Source organism: Myotis davidii, unplaced genomic scaffold (genome assembly GCF_000327345.1).
Source record: "Myotis davidii unplaced genomic scaffold, ASM32734v1 scaffold946, whole genome shotgun sequence".
NCBI lineage: Eukaryota > Metazoa > Chordata > Mammalia > Chiroptera > Vespertilionidae > Myotis > Myotis davidii.
In genome coordinates, this window is record NW_006297395.1 from 646,649 (window position 1) to 665,265 (window position 18,617).

At 37.9% G+C, this 18,617-nt stretch overlaps 2 protein-coding genes across 10 annotated transcripts in view; one reads left to right on the plus strand and one right to left on the minus strand.

The window, feature by feature from the left end:
• The window catches only part of ARNTL (aryl hydrocarbon receptor nuclear translocator like), a 72,861-nt gene extending 71,677 nt beyond the window's left edge, over positions 1–1,184 (plus strand). For all 9 annotated transcript variants that reach the window (XM_015570109.1, XM_006773181.2, XM_015570110.1 and 6 more), the window contains one exon: positions 523–1,184. In XM_015570109.1, the coding sequence (XP_015425595.1) occupies positions 523–683 (161 nt within the window). In that variant the 3' untranslated portion in view covers positions 684–1,184. The remainder of the gene's footprint in view (positions 1–522) is intronic.
• Positions 1,185–2,423: 1,239 nt separating this feature from the next.
• The window catches only part of BTBD10 (BTB (POZ) domain containing 10), a 60,454-nt gene continuing 44,260 nt past the window's right edge, over positions 2,424–18,617 (minus strand). Inside the window, exons 6-9 of the mRNA XM_015570105.1 lie at positions 17,989–18,109; positions 8,822–9,019; positions 5,176–5,286; positions 2,424–2,647 (exon numbers count right to left, since the gene is read on the minus strand). Of these exons, the coding sequence (XP_015425591.1) occupies positions 2,424–2,647; positions 5,176–5,286; positions 8,822–9,019; positions 17,989–18,109 (654 nt within the window). The remainder of the gene's footprint in view (positions 2,648–5,175; positions 5,287–8,821; positions 9,020–17,988; positions 18,110–18,617) is intronic.

Genomic DNA, 18,617 nt, shown 5'->3' on the forward strand with positions numbered 1-18,617 from the left:
GTAACTCCATCCTTAATTATATCAGAAAATTAAATTGAAGTCAACTCAGATGCTTTTAATCTTTATTATTGAAGTACTGTTTCTAAAAAGTTGGTTCTTCCCTCTAAAAACCCAGAGTTTATAAAGTATATATATATTAGAGGCCTGGTGCACAAAAATTTGTGCACTGGGGGGGGAGAAGGGGTGTCTCTCAGCCCAGCCTATGCCCTCTGGTGGTCTGGGACCCCTCGGGGGATGTCCAACCTGTGGGAGCGCAGACCACCAGGGGCATCTCCTGCATTGAGCGTCTGCCCCCTGGTGGTCAGTGTGTGTCATAGTGACCAGTCATTCCTAGTTGTTCTGCTGTTGGGATCAATTTGCATATTACCCTTTTATTATATAGGATATGTATATAAAAATTTGTCAATGTAGCACCAAAAGGAGCTGCTCTCATCCTACTGTTAAGATAAACGTGTGCTTAGGAATTGCTTACTAAGGTAAACACACTTTGGTATCACCACTAACCACTCTCTCTTCCCGCAGGGGAGAACCCTCATATAGGCATAGACATGATAGACAACGATCAAGGCTCAAGTAGTCCCAGTAACGATGAAGCAGCAATGGCTGTCATAATGAGCCTCTTGGAAGCAGATGCTGGGCTGGGTGGCCCTGTTGACTTTAGCGACTTGCCATGGCCGCTGTAAACACTACGTGTTGCTTAGCAACAGCTACAGTATCAAAGTGCATTACTGGTGGAGCTTTACAGTCTGCGAAGCTTACTGGGTAAGGAGAGAACAGCTTTTATGTACCGTCTTCATAAAAGCCATCTCAGAGCCATTGATACAAGTCAATCTTACTATGTGTAACTTCAGACACAATGGAACTAAGCCTGCTCCAGTATTTCCTCATCATTGATTGGGCTAGCTGTGGATAGCTTGCATTAATTGTATATTTTGGATTCTGTTTGTGTTGAATTTTTTAATCATTGTGCACAGAAGCATCATTGGTAGCTTTTATATGCAAATGGTCATTTCAGATGTATGGTGTTTTTACACTACAAAGAAGTCCCCCATGTGGATATTTCTTATACTAATTGTATCATAAAGCTGTTTATTCTTCCTTGTAAGAATCCTTTACTATAAATATGGGTTAAAGTATAATGTATTAGACAGTTAAATATTTTTAATAAATGTTTCCCTTGTTCTATAAATACTGTTCACATTTCAAATAATTATAAAAACATGCTACAGGGCTGGTTCATCAATTTTCTCCTGTGGCTTTTAAGGATGATCCATGCCAATTCTGGAACTGGCATCATTCCTGTTAAAAGATTAGCTATTTGTTAAAGTAGTTAATCTCCAAATTGCTGCAATTTAGATATTACACAAAATTCAACCGTAGACATAACAAACACCCCCCACCCCCCGTGCTCACGGCTGTATGACTCCCAACACTGTGACCCCAGACCCAAAGCACCTGACTGCTACATCTGGTTCCTTCTTCATGGGTCACAGAATATTTTTTAAAAATATCATTTGTACAAGTAATAATACAAAGCAGAGTAAAAATGGAAAAAGCACCAAACTAGTGTCAGAAACTGGCTCTGAAACTTACTGTATGATCTAGTCAAGGTATTTCAGGCTGAACTAGAAAATGTCATCTTTTCAGATCTACTTTATGATTAGTAGGGAATCTAAGTGCCTCATCACATACATACCAAATTTGAGTCCATGCACTGCTTTGTTTTCCAATTATATTGACACCATGAAGACACGAAGTCTGCTAATTATGAGTAAAAGTGGTCAAGGTTATAAAGTTGATGAGAAACATTAAACAATGGAATTTTATTTTGATGAAAAACTCGAGTTTACAATCATTTAGTAAATGAAGAGCAAACACTTCATTTTCCTAACCCATAACTCTTATGAAAAAAATTAGTAAATAAATATCTGTGAACAGATTAAGGGTAAGGCAGACTGGATAATAAACCACCCCTGATGTTCACACTCCCTGCGTGTGACTCACTCTAAAAGGGTGAAGCCGGCACTGGAGATAACTGAACTCTTAAGATATGGGCACTGAATCTCATTCTAATCATTCAGATAAGCCCAATGATAAATATTTTTTTGCTCATCATGGGCAGTAAACTATACACATTTACTGAAGGAATACTTTGATAGAAGCACTTAAAGTTACATTGTGCATCACAACTATAAAAATGGCTTCAACAGTTCCATTTAACCACCATTTATAAAGTGCAACTATGTAATATTCTGCATTTTATCTGGGGTGTGACATATCAATCTAGACCGAAAGTACCCCAGCTGCCAATTTCCACCACCACGTCTGAAAAGATCTAATTGTGTGAAAAAGGACTGTCCCCCATACAAAGAACCAATTTCACAAACCTACTGGTAAACAAATACATTTATATAACTGGAACCTCAGGATGCTAGTTGTATGCATTTTAAAAGCCGGGGAATGTCTGCGGCAGCTGCTGCAAGGTTGGTGATAGATTTACTCTTTACACACTGAAAGTCTACATGCCGACTCTTTCCTTCTTCCTTCTCCCAGGACATTCGAATAAAGGGTCTTTGGACATAGTTGTAAATCACTTCTGGGCGGCCCCCAGGCCTTTTCTTTATTTTTTCTTTATAGGTAGGATAACCTGGAGGAGAGAGGGGCTTTAGAAGCTGAAGATACATACTCCCACATACATGGCCCCCCACACCTCTCATCCAATTTAGTCTAGAGGGCTTTTCTGCTGTAGCTCCTGAACAAGCAGATATTAAAAAAAGAAAGGCCAATATTCCATTTCCTTTGTTTGAATTATTTCAGAATTTTAGTTTCTGGCTGTTGAACTGATGACTGTCTGCCATCCTCTCTTAGCTACTCACTACACCAACCACCAGTAAAATGTTCTTCAAGAGCATGGAAAGGATGGGTCCCCAGTGAAATGGTATGTAATCTAGTGCATCTTGGGCTCTAGCTGTGTATTCTTACTACTCTTGCACCCTTCCTTCCCTTCACAGGATTATCTGGCCTCATGACCTGATGAAGTTTACTGCCACATCTGCCTTCTACTTTCCTTAAACCTAAATCACATTTTCATCTTGCTCTGGTTTTCTTCTTTCCTTTTCTGGTTAAATGACAAAGAGCTGTAGAGCTCTCCAGCTTCACTGTTCTAGATACTTCTGCACGTAGGTAAGCAAAGCCAGTATTTTAACCCCATATATTTTATTGCTACTATTTCCAACAACCAAGCATTTCATCTAGATTGGCAATTCCAAAGTAGCTTTTCCTAACTAATTATATATTCCTTCTCTTGGATCACAATCACTGAAAACAACTAACTAGTAAGATTTGGAAAACTTTGGCTCATTTACCAGGTAATGCAATTCTCCAAAGACATAATAGCCTTAGAAATTATTACGAGTCCCTTTCCTCCTTCCTATTAGCAAGAATTGCTAGTTTAGACCAGGGACTGGCAAACATTTTCTGTAAGGCCAGAAAATAAATATACATTTGAGGCTTGTGGGCCATTCGGTTGCTATCTCAACTATGTTATACTGTAAAGTGAAATCAGCTACAGACAATACATAAATGAATGAACTATGTTTCAATAAACTACTTATAAAAAGCAGGCAATGGACTGGATTTGGCCCATGGGCCATAGTTAGAATCAGAAAAAAAATAGGCCTCATATAATGGGGACTCAATGCTTACTGCATAAGGGGATCTATATGGGCAGTAGTGGTAGGTAATGTATATATTTAGCTACGTGTGGAGTGGGGGTGTGTGTGTGTGTGTTGAGGTGAGGAGGGCACAGGGCAAGCAGGACTAAAGACCTTCTGCAGAATGTCCTCTGCATTTCACACTTCAGCCAACTACCACCTGAAGGACGGCACGAGAGATCAGAAAAGTCTCCATCTGTATTCCCTCGTCCTGGATTCCTCTGGGGCTATTAGTAAGTCTTTAAAATTCCCATCTCATCTAATTCTCTACACAGAATCACAATTCTAACACAAGTGTAATCATATTATATCCTGCTAAAAAAAATACCAATAGTTTTCTCAACCCTAAAGGGGAAGGTCCGTACTCTGTAGCATAGTATATAAAGCTTTTTATAACCTGGTTCCAACCTACTTGTCGTTGGGCTTCAACTAAAATGCCACCTTGTTACAGAAGCCATCCTTGTCTTCTCAATCTAAAGTAGCTCCCAGTTGCTTTTTCTCTTGCTCTGAGATCAAGCAGTTAAATCTCAATGTTTGCAAATGAGAGAAGACACAAACTGGAAAACTGTCAGCAATTTCACTACTTTTTTTTAAGCCCAAAGTTTCTTCTTCCCACAAAGACCCTGTTTTTGCAATCTTCCCCATGTCTCAGCAGCCCATTAGAGTAAGCCTTCACATATGTTGTCAATAGGTTTTGTGACTTTAAGCAAATGATAAAATGAAACCAATTTTACCAAAGGCTAATAGATATAAACAAGAGTCAAGTTCCTACAGTATCTCACCAATGTTGTGACAAAATTGTTCGAGGATCTGCTGTATTGTGATCTCCAACAGCTTGACTTGGTCAGTGATCAACACCATTATCGTCACTATCCCCACCACAAACATAAACTGAGAAATTACTACTGCTTTAAGTGTTTTTCATGTATCAACTCATTCTATCGTCACAATAACCCTATAAAGTATTTAGATGAGGACACCGGCATAGAGAAGTGCGGTGGCCAACATCAAACAATTATTAAGTCATAGGATTTGAACACAACCAATCTGGCTCCAGAAGCTTTATTCTTTACACTATGCCATGTTATGCCAAGAAAGATGTTTTATTCTTACAAGGGGACTTTAAATAAAAGAAGCATCTGACACAGCATCTGGAAAAATTCATTTAAGTCAATGTGAAAAGCAATCCAAAAACATATGGGCTCAGCCAAAAAATCATTAGGGCAAGTTATAACAGAAAAGGTAATTCATATTTCTCATTGCTAGGGAATCCTGTGGAATAAAAATTTCTAATGGCCTATTTTCTCAGAAAGGAAGCTTATTATAAACATAAATAGATCTACATGATCATTTGATATAATCATTTATCTGAGTTTTCCTCTCAAACTATATTCTACATGAAATCCAATTTTTAACTTTTTTTTTCAAAACAAATTAACAAAATATAATGAAAATGTCTTACCTTCTATTCCCAATCGAATCTTCTTAAGACCCCTCTCCTTCAAAACTGATTTGGCCACATCTCTGTTTTCAATGTACTTGAAAAATCTGTATAATTTTGTGCTATAAATAACTGAAAACAAAAAGAAAAAATATTTTCTTGTTAAAAATCAAAGTACTTGAATATAAGAAACTTATTCTGATAATAAAATGGGGCTCACAACCCTGAAAGCCCACATAGTGGATGCAGTGATGCCAAAGGACGGCTGGCCAACATGACAGGACAATTCAGTACAGTTAATGTAAAAGCAACACTGAAGTTGAAACAAGAAAAGCTTTAAAACCAATCAGGTGACCCAATCCATAGGAAGAAGCTCCTTCTGAAAGATATATCATATGTAAACTTATTGGAAGAGGATCTGCCCAAATTTCTTCAAATCAGAGAACCAAAAGAAGATATCGAGATCACATTTTCCAGCAGGCAAAGTTCAAGGACTTGCTATGATGCCTACAAGGCCTTGTCTGAGACTAACAAATGCCTTGTTAGGAAGTACAAATGGATACATCTTACATTTCATGGATTGAGCAACTATTAATAATAACTCCCCAAAAAGGCAAAGACCCTCCCCACAAATGTTTTCCATTCAGGCGAACAGCCCCATTTAAAACTGATGTTAAAAATGGCAGATTCGAGCATGTTCTGCCTAGGTTAGTCTGTTTAGAGCAAACTGGCTTTGCAAAGGACAGACATTCCACTGACAACATGTTGAGTCTTCCACATGTGCTGGGAACTTCAGGGAGTTAGACTGATGGGCCTTCCTCGCCTTCTCTCTTTCAGGTGGAGTTATCTCCCTTAAAAGGTGAACTGCAAAGGTTTTTTTCAAAAAAAAAAAAAAAAGAAAAAAACACTCACAAACCAAACATGCTGGTTTAAGAGTCAATAAAAGAAAAATACGTATACAGATGCTACTCATGGAGTATACTGTGATTATTAACTATGCCCTTAAGACTATTGATATGTTAAGATACATATTTTTGACATCTCAGAATGGATGGTGTCATAATGTCACATTTAGGAAAATCAGGCGTGAAGAGGCTATCTCTGTCTCCTCAAATGAATGTTCTTTCAGGTTGGACTATCTTGGCACAAAATGAACCATTTAGACAAGTAAAAAATGTTTTCAGTCCTTTTAAGCGTCAAAGCTTAAGATAACAAAAAACAAACAACAAAAAAACAACAACACTGAAATGGAAAGCTCACAATTAAGGAAAAGCCAGGTATATTATAACCTCTACATCACCAGAATGTCATTTCTGTGTTCTATGTTGGCTCTACTCTTTCAGTCAAACTTTTTGAAAACTAAAATACAAATTATAAGTTTGTTCATTTAGATATCTCTCTTAATTTTTGCTAATCTTTCATTTTTCCTGTGTTTCATTCAACTTTTTATTCCACATATTATTATAGAAACCCATGGTTAGCAAAGGGCCTACGAATGAGGAAATAACAACAGAACTATTACTACAATTGTCACAAAAGAATCACTTATCTAAGTACATCATGCAATGAAAATGTCTCATTATAAACTCTGAAAAGTGCTACCAATATTTGTGAAAAAACAGTCTTTGAAAATCTTCTTTAGAAGTTAAAAAGCATACCACTTGGAGTCTACTTTGTTTTGTTTTTAGAAAAGGGTAACAAGTAAAATGAAAAAAAATCATTTAAGGGTCTAGGCATTTTCTGTATTCGTACACTTTTTATTTAAACCTTACCAAGTCAACACAGACTTACAGATGCTGGGCTATTTTACCTAGTTCCTCAAATGTTTTTTGTTTTGTTTTTTACTCTCCCTTTTTTTCAGTCTATAAAACTGGTCAAAAATACTCTATTGGATTCATGAAGATGAAAATAAGATAAATTTTCTAACAAAAAGAAATCAAAAGGCTCTAATGGAAAACGTTTGAAAGTGAAGCAAGCAAAAAGTTGGTCGCCCTGACTGGTTTGACTCAGTGGATAGAGCTTCGGCCTGCAAACTGAAAGGTCCCAGATTCAATTCCGGTCAAAGGCATGTACCTTGGTTTCGGGCACATCCCCAGTAGGTGGTGTGCAGGAGGCAGCTGATCGATGTTTCTCTCTCATCGATGTTTCTAACTCTCTCTCCTTTCCTCTCTGTAAAAAATCAATAAAATATATTTTGAAGAAAAAAAAAAAGTTTGTCACTGCTGCTCAAGACACACTGTTTTGGTCAGAATTACCTAACTATAGCTCCACAAAGCTTTCTGAAGGCTCATTGTATCCTCCAAACGCAGATACTTAAAAAGGAACATCTTAGAAATTAAAATCATTCTTGAAATCAGTGTGTTGAAGCTTCTCATTTTATATACAAATAAAAATTCACCTTTAAAAATTGCTTAGCCCTAGCCGGTTTGGCTCAGTGGATAGAGCGCCGGCCTGCGACTCAAGGGTCCCGGGTTCGATTCCGGTCAAGGGCATGTACCCTGGTTGCGGGCACATCCCCAGTAGGAGGTGTGCAGGAGGCAGCTGATCGATGTTTCTCTCTCATCGATGTTTCTAACTCTCTCTCCTTTCCTCTCTGTAAAAAATCAATAAAATATATTTAAAAAAAAGATTATGAAGGATAAACAAGATTCATTAATTCTTTTTTGGAACTACATCACTACTAGTATAATCACTACAAACGTTATCACTTTCTATGTCAGAGTCAGTATTCAAGGTGCCAAAATAAAACTCTTCATCGTTACTTTCAGATTCACAGTACACTTCTTTCGGTAACTTTCTTTTTGCCATTTTGGAGTATTATTTTGAAATATCTTAACAAGCGAGAATGCCTAATTAGTTAAACGTAATTTGTAAAGCTTTATTTGAAATTCTGTGAAGTATCTCCGAAGCTTGTCGATTTCTTCTCTCTCAAAAGGCGACTGACTCGCCACGGTGTTTTGCATGGCGAGTGTGGAACGACCACGTTTGTTTATATTGAGTTTCGATATCTCCGATTTGTCGGGGCAATGTTTTGGTTCGTGACAAGGTCGCTTAGACACTTGAGCTTTCAGAGAAATTATGAACTGATACATGAATGAATAGAGTTAAGATTCGTACGGTTCCTTGCTGTGGTGGCTGAGAGCAGATATACAACCAGAACGGTAAAAAAGCTTTGGTGGCTGAGAGTAGACAAACGACCGCAAAGGGTTAAAATATATTTATAAATAAATAAATAAAAATTAAAAACGGGTTTTTAATGATATACTACCCCAGGATCTACTTCTCTAGGATGTTTCCAAATTCAAAGAAAAAAACATCCATCAACATCCAGATATTGAACAAAGAGTAGACCATCTCTGTGTGTGTCAGGGGTGGGCACACTTTTCCTGTAAGGGCCAGATAGTAAGTATCTTGGGCTTTGCGAGTCATGCAGTCTCCGTTGCAACTACTGAACTCTGACACTGTAGCACAAAAGCAGCCATAGACAATACAGAAAACTTTATAAAAACAGGCAATAGGCTGGACTTGGCCCACAGACCAGTCTGCACACTCCTGGTATAGTTAAGAGTTCAATGCACTTTCTTTATAAAAACTGTCCTTTTAATCATTATTTTTTTAAAAAGAATTTTTATGATTCTAGAGAGAGAAAACATGTCACAATACTTACTTTGTGAATATTCTTCTCCCATCTGGGGTGGATACTCTTCATCCCAATCAACCACATCGTCGTCCGTCAGCACCACTATGTGGCACTCTCGTTCCCCACTCTGGGCACTTGCTACCATGAGAGGCAGGACCATTTCTTCTAGATAAAATTCAAACTGTCTACGAGCACCATCGTTTGATAACTCATGCATTAGGGCACCTGAAATGAAACCCACAAAAAACTTTTTTGGGGGGTGACTAAGTAAAAGAAGAGCAGAAGCAACACACACAACATGAGATTAGTTCAACATCTATTTTTAGATCCCATAGACAATATTGTGGTTATTCTTTAGTAAGCAAAGCTTTTCCTAGGGGTATTCTTATAGAACTATAGAATTATACAGCAAAAAAGGGCCAATAAAGGCATGCAACAACATGCCCCTTCATTTCACACATCATGAAATAATCTGTCTACGGTTACAAAACTACTTTACACAAAGTCAGAATTAAATCTGCCCCTACCCCCAGCCATAACCCAGGCATTTTTCTTTACTACATCATGTTGACTTCCATCAGAATATGCAATTATATCTTAAAGATATTAAGGATAATTTTCAGATTATCAATATAAACTAAAATAGCTCCCATATTATTCTACCTCCCACATGTTTTCTTTCTCAGAAAATTATTCACAAACTGCATTAATATTTCAGTGTAGAAAGAGGGGTTAGATGAGAAGGGTCAACTGGCTTGAGATAAGGAAGGTAAAAGGCAAAGCAAAATACAGCAAGGTACAGGAATTACATAGCAGACCTTTCACCCTTGAGAAAAGTGCAAGATATACTTCACCCTCCTTAAGTATAGACATAACAAACAAGTTCAAAATACACAGCCACACAAACTCACCTAAAATGACCTAATGTTTCTTCTTTTATTCCTATTTCAATGGCAATGTCCTATTTATTGCCTAAAGCTCTACCATCTCAGGAACTACTGGGAGATTAGAGAAGGGCACTAGAACTCAAATCTGTATCTCCCAAGGGGGTGTATCCCCCCTACAACATGCTGTCTAATTACATAACTATTAATAACACATCATTATAATGATTAACCATCTATACCAGCAGTTCTCAACCTGTGGGTCACAACCCCTTTGGGGGTCGAATGACCCTTTCACAGGGGTCACCTAAGACCATCGGCAATCACATATATAATTACATATTGTTTTTGTGATTAATCACTATGCTTTAATTATGTTCAATTTGTAACAATGAAAATACATCCTGCATATCAGATAATTACATTACGATTCATAACAGTAGCAAAATTACAGTTATGAAGTAGCAACGAAAATAATTTTATGGTTGGGGGTCACCACAACATGAGGAACTGTATTAAAGGGTCACGGCATTAGGAAGGTTGAGAACCACTGATCTATACTATTATTTTAACCATGTCTCTCCCTAGGCTAGCTGCTTCCCATTTTTAAAAAATTCCATTTAAACTATCTAATATGGTCCACTTAGATAAAAAGATCTTGGAAAGGAGATGTTCAAAGGTGCATAAATTTAAGAGTCCTCGGGAATTAAAAATAGTTCTTCCCCTGGCCGGTTTGGCTCAGTGAATAGAGCGTCAGCCTGCAAACCAAAGGGTCCCAGGTTTGATTACTGCCACTAAATATTTATAATTGTGGATTTTCAATCACAACTTTATAAATATTAGTGATTTTTTTCCCTTCTGGGATATTTTATCCTATACTAGAGGCCCAGTGCATGAAATTCATGCACGGGAGGAGGGTGCGGGGGGGGGGGGGCCCTCAGCCCAGCCTTCACCCTCCTCAATTTGGGATCCGTCAGGGAATGTCCGACTGCTGGTTCTCCTGATCCCACAGGGGATCGGCAGTCAGACATCCCTCTCACAATCCGGGACTGCTGGCTCTCAACCACTCACCTGCCTGCCAGCCTAAGCACCCCCTAACCACTCCCCTACCAGCCTGATCAATGCCTAACTTTTCCCCTGCCAGCCTGGTCCCCCCCTCCACCACAAATGCCCTCCCCTGCCGGCCCGGTCACTCCCATTTGCCCTCCCCTGCAGGCCCATTCCCCCCAACTGCCCTCCCCTGCAGGCCTGGTACCCCCAACTGCCTTCCCCTGCTGACCTGATTGCCCACAACTGCCCTCCCCTGCCAGCCATCTTGTGCCCACATGGCGGTGGACCGTCTTGTACGAGGGTGTGCAGTCAATTTGCATATTACCTCTATTATATAGGATAATAAAAGGCTAATATGCAAATTGATTGAACAGCAGAATGACCGGTCGCTATGATGCTCACTGACCACCAGGGGACAGACGCTCAACACAGGAGCTGCCCCCTGGTGGTCAGTGCGCTCAGCCAGAAGCCGGGTTCATGGCTGGCATGCGCAGCTGTGGTGATGGGAGCCTCTCCCGCCTCTACTGCAGCTGGGCGGTAAGGAGTGAGGGGTCCCAGACTGCCAGAGGGAGCAGGCCAGGCTGAGGGACACCCTCCTACCCCCCGAGCATGAATCTTGTGCACTGGGCCTCTAGTAAAATACATAAAATTTAATCTAAGGTAAAGTATGCAATCTTTTGTGTAAGTAATTTTACCTTGGGCATAAAAGAATCTTAGCTATATGGACTGGAATACCATTAGGGTACTAGTAAGCAACATAAAAAATCAGATTCAGCTGTGATTTAAAAGATAAATTAATCAAATGACTATTCAGAGTTGTACACATGGTTAAAGGAAGCAGCAATGAATGTTGAAGCACCCAGGTACTAGTAAAAGTAGGAAATCATTACTAACTCTAGACCTGGAAGGAAAAGGGACAGAAACTTCTTTATCACAGCCAGTTAAGAAATGGAGCTGAGGAAGATAAGATGTGGCCATGAAGGAGGGGGAATTTAGCCTCTTCCAGAAACACGAGATGAATAAAGCTGGCAAATTATCCATGATGGTAGCTGACTTTTTGAAGGATGAGATCTCAACTCTCAGTGAGATATTAACCATATTGCTAATGATCAGAATTATGATTTACACTATGCACTTTATTTGAGGATATGATGGCATATTTCATTAATAGCTGCCATAAAAGTGTCAATAATAGTGTAGCTAAACTGTTAGATATCTTTAACCAATTGCTTTTCATGTCAATACATATGTAACTTGTCAAAAATCTGGGATTCTAAATATTTGTAATTGTGGATTTTCAATCACAATTTATGATACAGATTCTTCATAGAAGTACACTGAGTGGCAATAATGCGAGACTTGGTATAGCCCTTTTATAATGGGTATAATATTCATCCCTGAGAGGTCTTATGAGAGTACTGTATGTGCCACTGCTTTCTAAAGTGCTGTGCAAATGTCAGCTTTAATGACCAGAAATGGTATTTGAAATACAATCCATTTGTATGTTGTCAATTGCTTATGATATGAATTCCAGTAGGTGATGCTAGATGTTTACACTTGAATCACAATTATTTTGATGGTATAAAGAAATGGAATACAATGCCCATATTATTAATAGTGAGACATATTGTTACAAAATTAAAACTACTTTGCAATATGTTGCTAATTACTTTCCAAACTAACTCTATATGTAGATTGAATCTCTCCCCCTCATCCTTAAAATGCTCTTATCCCTAAGAACTCTGTTACCAGTTTTCTTTCTCCTCTTTGGCTGTTTTTCTCTAGTCACCTCTGCCAACTCTTTCTCCTCTAGGGTGTGCACAATTTTAAGTTCTTTTCTCTTCTCACTTTATGCTGACAATTCCCAAATGTATTCTATGAATATTCTGCCTTCTGTAGTCTAGATGCATTATATTCAACTGCCTTCTGGAAAGCTCCACTTGGATGCCACCTCACAGGCATCTACTTCAAACTCACTCAATATATCCAGAATTGAACTGAATCCTCTCTATATCTCTCTGCAGTGTTTTCAAAATCAGTAAATAGCATCAGCATCCACTCAAGTACTCAGAATCACCTCAGAAGAGTGCCAGGCATTGACAGGCACAGGCACTGAAATAGTTGTGAAATAAATGAATGGATCCTTGATTCCTCTTTCATCTCTTAATTCAATCATTCCCCAAGTGCTATTACGTTCACCTCTTAAATACATCTTGAATTATGTCATTTCCTTCTCTAGAAGATGATGTTTTGCAAAGCTACCAACTCTTGTATGCCACATGCTTTTCTGCAATGTGACCTTCACAGCTCCTTGCAGGAGGTGTAGTCTAATTCTCCTCCCCTTTATTTAGGCTGGTCATACTGACTTGCTTGTAACCAGCGGAGCATGGCAGAGATGATGGTTGGTGTATGACTTGCAGTTTTGCCATGGTCTGGGGATTGCTCACTCTCCAAATGATTTCTTTCTGAACCCCGTCTCCAGGCTTGGAGAAGCCCCAGACACATGAAGAGGCCACATACAGGAACTGTGTTCGTCAGTTCTCGCTGAACCCAGTATTTGAGTCACCTCACCCCTCCATTTTTTCATAAGAATTAGGCCTCAAACATTGTAAAACAGACAAGCCACCTCTTTTGTACCATCTGAATTCTTGACCCACAGAACAAAAATGATACTTGATGCTACTAAGTTTGGAATGGTTAAATAGCAATAAACAGAACACATCTGCCCCCATCACAGACCAAGTCATCAATTTTCACACAAACTACTGTAAAACCTTCTAATCAAACTCCCCAACATTTGCTTTTGCCCTCTATAGAGACGTACCCCCTTATCTATGGTTTCGCTTTCTGCAATTTCAGTTACCCACAATCAACCATGGTCCAAAAATATTAAATGAAAAATACCAAGAGCATCTGAAATCTTGCTTCCTGGCATATGATGTCAGTTTGGCTCAAATAACTCTTTAAAAAAAAAAGGAAAGAAAGAAACAATTCATACATTTTAAATTGCATGCTGTTCAGAGCAGCATGATGAAATCTTGTACTGTCCAGCTCTGTGCAACCCAGAACATGAATCCTCATTTTGTACAGCATGTCCACATTGCACACACTACCTGCCCTAGTCACTAGTTGCTGTCCAGGTTATTAGGTCCACTGTCGCAGTAACACAGTCCTTGTATCCAAGTCACCCTTATTTTACTTAATAATGGCCCCAAAGCACAAGAATAGTGATGCTGGCAATTCAGACATGCCAAAGAAAAGTCATGAAGTATTTCCTTTAAGTGGAAAGGTGAAAGTTCTTGATTTAAGGAAAGAAAAAAAAATTAATATGCTGAGGTTGATAAGATCTATGGTAAGAACGAATCTTCTGTGAAATTGTGAAAAAGGAAAAAGAAATTCATGCTAGTTTTGTTGTTACACCTCAAAATTGCAAAAGTTAAAACTACGGAGCATCATAAGTACTTAATTAAAAGGCATGAAACTTGTGGGTGGAAGACATGAACAGAAAATGTATATCTGTATATGAGGTTGCAGGGATCCACTGGGGGTCTTTGAATACAGTTCCCTCAGATAAGGGGGAACTACTGTAATTCATTTTCCCCACAGCAGCCAAATCTAATTATCTCTCTCTTAGTTTAAAGCTTTCATGACTTGTGCTGTTCTTAGAATAAAAGTCCCATGCCCTAGCCGACTTGGCTCAGTGGATAGAGCGTCAGCCTGCGGACTGAAGGGTCCCAGGTTCGATTCCAGCCAAGGGCACATATCTGGGTTGCCAGCTCGATCCCCAGTAAGGGGCGTGCAGGAAACAGCCAATCAATGGTTCTCTATCATCACTGATGTTTCCATCACTCTCTCCTTCCTCTCTGAAATCAATAAAGAAATATATTTCAAAAAATAAAAGTCCCAAATCTTCACCTTGATCCATAAAGCCCTGTTATTTGAAAAAGGAGGTTTTGGTAAGTGTGTACTTTTAAAAAATATTTTCTTTAAATACTATTGATATATTGATGACTCATTTCTCTCTTGAACTTTAGACATGTATAACCAATGTCCCACTCAACATTTCCATCTGAGTGTCTAACAGGTTATTTCAAACTTAACATGTATTTTTATTTCTTTTAGCCCTAGGCCTTCATTCCTGAGTTCAACCCTGGTTCTCAAAACCTCTTCTGGGTTACAGTGCTTGCCTAGGAAGAGAATGTATACACTGAAGAAATCTACAGCCTAGTTGGGGAGCTACTATAAACCACAGATTTCCTTCATTACATTAAGTTCCATGCCAGAAGATTGAGAAGTCAGTCCTTCCCTGTACTAACCTTACCTCTATACTTAAAATTCGTTCTGCTTGGAACACACTTCTTACCTTTCCTCCAGAAAGCTTCCTCAAGCCCTCACACCCGAGTTAGGTACTGTTCCTACAAGTTCATTTAATACCCTATTCTTCCTCTAACACCAAAATACAATTTACTTATCTGTCTTCCCCACTAGATTACAAGCATGCAAACAGTGACCTTATCTTTTTTTGTTGTCTTTTATAAACCAAATATTTGCTATAAAGTGCTCAATAAAAATGCAGAAAATGATTGATTACTATGTAATCATTAAACAATGTTATTTAAAAATATTTACTAATATAGTTATTCACAATATATTTTTCCATGTGAAAATATAAATAGCATGTACAGTACAATATGACCCTTTAATATTTTTCTTTTTAAGTTTCCTTTATTTCCTAATTTCGCTTATTTTTGTAAGTAAACCCTTATTTAACACTGTGTCAAGCACAGTTCATTTAATCTTCACAACAACCTAGTATTACCATCTCCATTTTAAAGATGAGGAAACTACGAAACAAGGTTTTAAGTAATTTGCCCAAGAAATGGAGAACTCTATTTGATAAGCATTTAGTACTTGTATAATTTCTTTTTAAGTTAAGAGACAAAAAGACATTTTAATGTCAAGTGTCATTCCAGTGGTCAGTAAACGCACTTATTTTCAGGAAAAAAATTTAAAGCTATACACCCACAGCATCCTTTTATATTTCTAAAGACTATTTCTGTCTCTTCACATTCTATATATTTTTGTTTTACTAATCTATAAGAATCTTAAATTTTTAGCAACATATATTGCAAGTAACCTAGAAATAATTTTAAGTATTACTTAAAAGTCAGAAGTCTATGGAGAGCATTATGCTAAGTGAAATAAGCCAGTCAGAGAAAGATAAATACCACATGATCTCACTCATTTGTGGATTATAGAGAACAACATAGACTGATGAAAAGGGACAGACCCAAAGACTGAGAAACAGCGATCAGGCTATCAATCCCCAGTAGGAAAGTAGGGGAGGGCGGGGGTAAGGGGGAAGAGATCAACCGAAGGACTTGTGTACATGTGTATAAGCCAAACCAATGGACATGGACAACAGGGGGATGGGAGCATGAGTGTGCGGGGCGAGGGGGGGAGGAGGTTGGGGCTTAATGGGGGGGATGAGGACACATTTGTAATACCTTAATAATAAAAAAAAAAGTCAGAAGTCTAGAAAAACCATACTATATATATTTTACATGAAGGTTTTACCCTTAATTCCACAACAAATAAATGAAACTTAATAGCGACAAGGTAACTATGTCCAAAGGATTACAGAACTAAAATCCAAATCATCTCTAAGAAATTCTAGTGGTTTTTTTTTATTCGACAGTCACCAAAATTCAACATCTAATTATATAAAGTTAAATTAAAATTGTCCCATGAATAAATACACTAAACTTAAAAGTCTAGGATCTATAATTAGAATAATGAATGCTCATGGTTTCAACTAAAAAACATTTTTTAAATGTGAAAAAATAGCAACTCTTTTCAAGTTTACAGTTGTATGTTCCAGGCATCCAACAATTTGACTTTAAACTTTTAAATATTATTTAGAGAAATGGACTGAGTTGGACCATTCACTGCTTTGTGACACCTACTGATATTTTTATGGACACTTTAAGGAATGTTTGGCAAAACTAAAACTGTACTTAGGGAGAGACTTAATAAGACTACTCATTTTCAGAGTTAATTCATAACTAAGCATGAAGAAGGCTAGTTATATTTAAGTATACAGGAGGTGCCTTAAAATTTTTAAATAAAAGTTCCCGTTCAGTTTCCAACACACCAATCTCTAAAAAGGTATAACACCACTCTGCCAAGCTAGGATTGAATTTAGATAATAAAGATAACCATTATGTCTGGGGCTAACATAAGGCTATAACCACATATAGGAAACCTTAAAAATGGCCTCTATGTTGCATATAAAATAAAATGTAAGAGCATTAGTTTGGATTAAAGACCTCCCATAATCTGGCCCACCTATTTATTCCTGTCTCCTTCTGGTCCTGATATAAAGTCTCTGCTCCAACTAGGTTATTTCCAAAGTACATATTTTGCATCTTTATTCCAAAAATCCCAGCTCTCAGAATGACCTCCCTACTCTACTCTTTCTAAATCTTTCCTATTCATTCTTTACTACCTGTATCCTTTGGACTCATCCCTAAAACCTCTAGCCCACAATAACCACTCCTTCTTCTGAACTTCTCCAACCACTTAATATCAAGTCTACATTGGACAATTCTCATATACTATTTTGACGTTTCTGTATATAATCAATCACCTTTTCTTCTTAGGCATGGCATAACGGTGAAATGGTTGGGGCTGATATTCTCTTCTTGTGAGAAGAGAATATCAAAGAAATAGGATTCCAAAGTTCTGGACCTTGCTCTGAGACTATGTTTGAAGTTCCTGAACCTTTAACCCTTTGGCATAACTGAGGACTAGGTATTCAATCTAAGATCTTTAATGACAAATACTGGTTTTGAGAATTAGTGGCTTAGAATATTATCTTACAGGCTAAGTACAAAAAATTTCTGAAATACTGGTTGATGTGATCTGAGGAATTAAGCCAAACACCACACTTGACTCAAGCCAGGGCTCCCAAGCTGATAGTTAAAAAGACTAGCAACAAATTATAGAGGAAAACAGTCAATGAAATCTGGAAGAGTCTATCAAAAAATAAATTATTAAAAGTTGAAAACAGTTTTGGAAAATTGCACATGGAGCTTATAAACACCTCTGTAGATTTCCATAAATAATCTTTACGGTATTAAAATACTTTACAATTCAGTTAAATATTTGAAGTCTAGGTAAATAGCACTATTTCAGCCTTTTCATTCCACTATATAGTATAACTCCACAAACTAGTCACACACAAAAGAGCATACTTACTGAGATCTCTACATTTAATAGTACTATATTCAAAAGAGATACAAAGATAGTCACATGCTTCTCTCAGTTCAGGAATAGATATGCCATCAGGACAACGAATTACTCCTGTTTTATAGTAATCCTAAAAAAAAAAAAAGGCAAGAATGAATAAAACATTTGTAAAACATTTGGAGCATGAGGTAGCCAAAACTTATTATTAAGGCCCAATTGCTTCACTGACTCACACAGTCATAAAATTATTTAATAGCAGGTAAGATAAAAATCTAAATCTCCCCATTATTTACATATCTCTCTACTATGCCATGCTAAATCATATGTATTTCCCCCCTATGAGTTATTTCTTTATGTAACTACCACATATTTTTAAGTTGTTTTTTAAGAACCTATTTATTTATTTTAATCCTCACCTGAGGATATTTTTCCATTGATTTTTAGGACGAGTAGGAGACAGAGGGAAAGACAGAGAGAAACATTGATGTGAGAGAAACACATTGATTGGTTGCCTCCTGCACACACCCCGACCAGGGCCCGCACGGGGGAGGACCCTGCAACCAAGGTATATGCCCTTGACCAGAATCAAACCCAGAACCCTTTGGTCCGCAAACTGACTCTATCCACTGAGTCAAAAC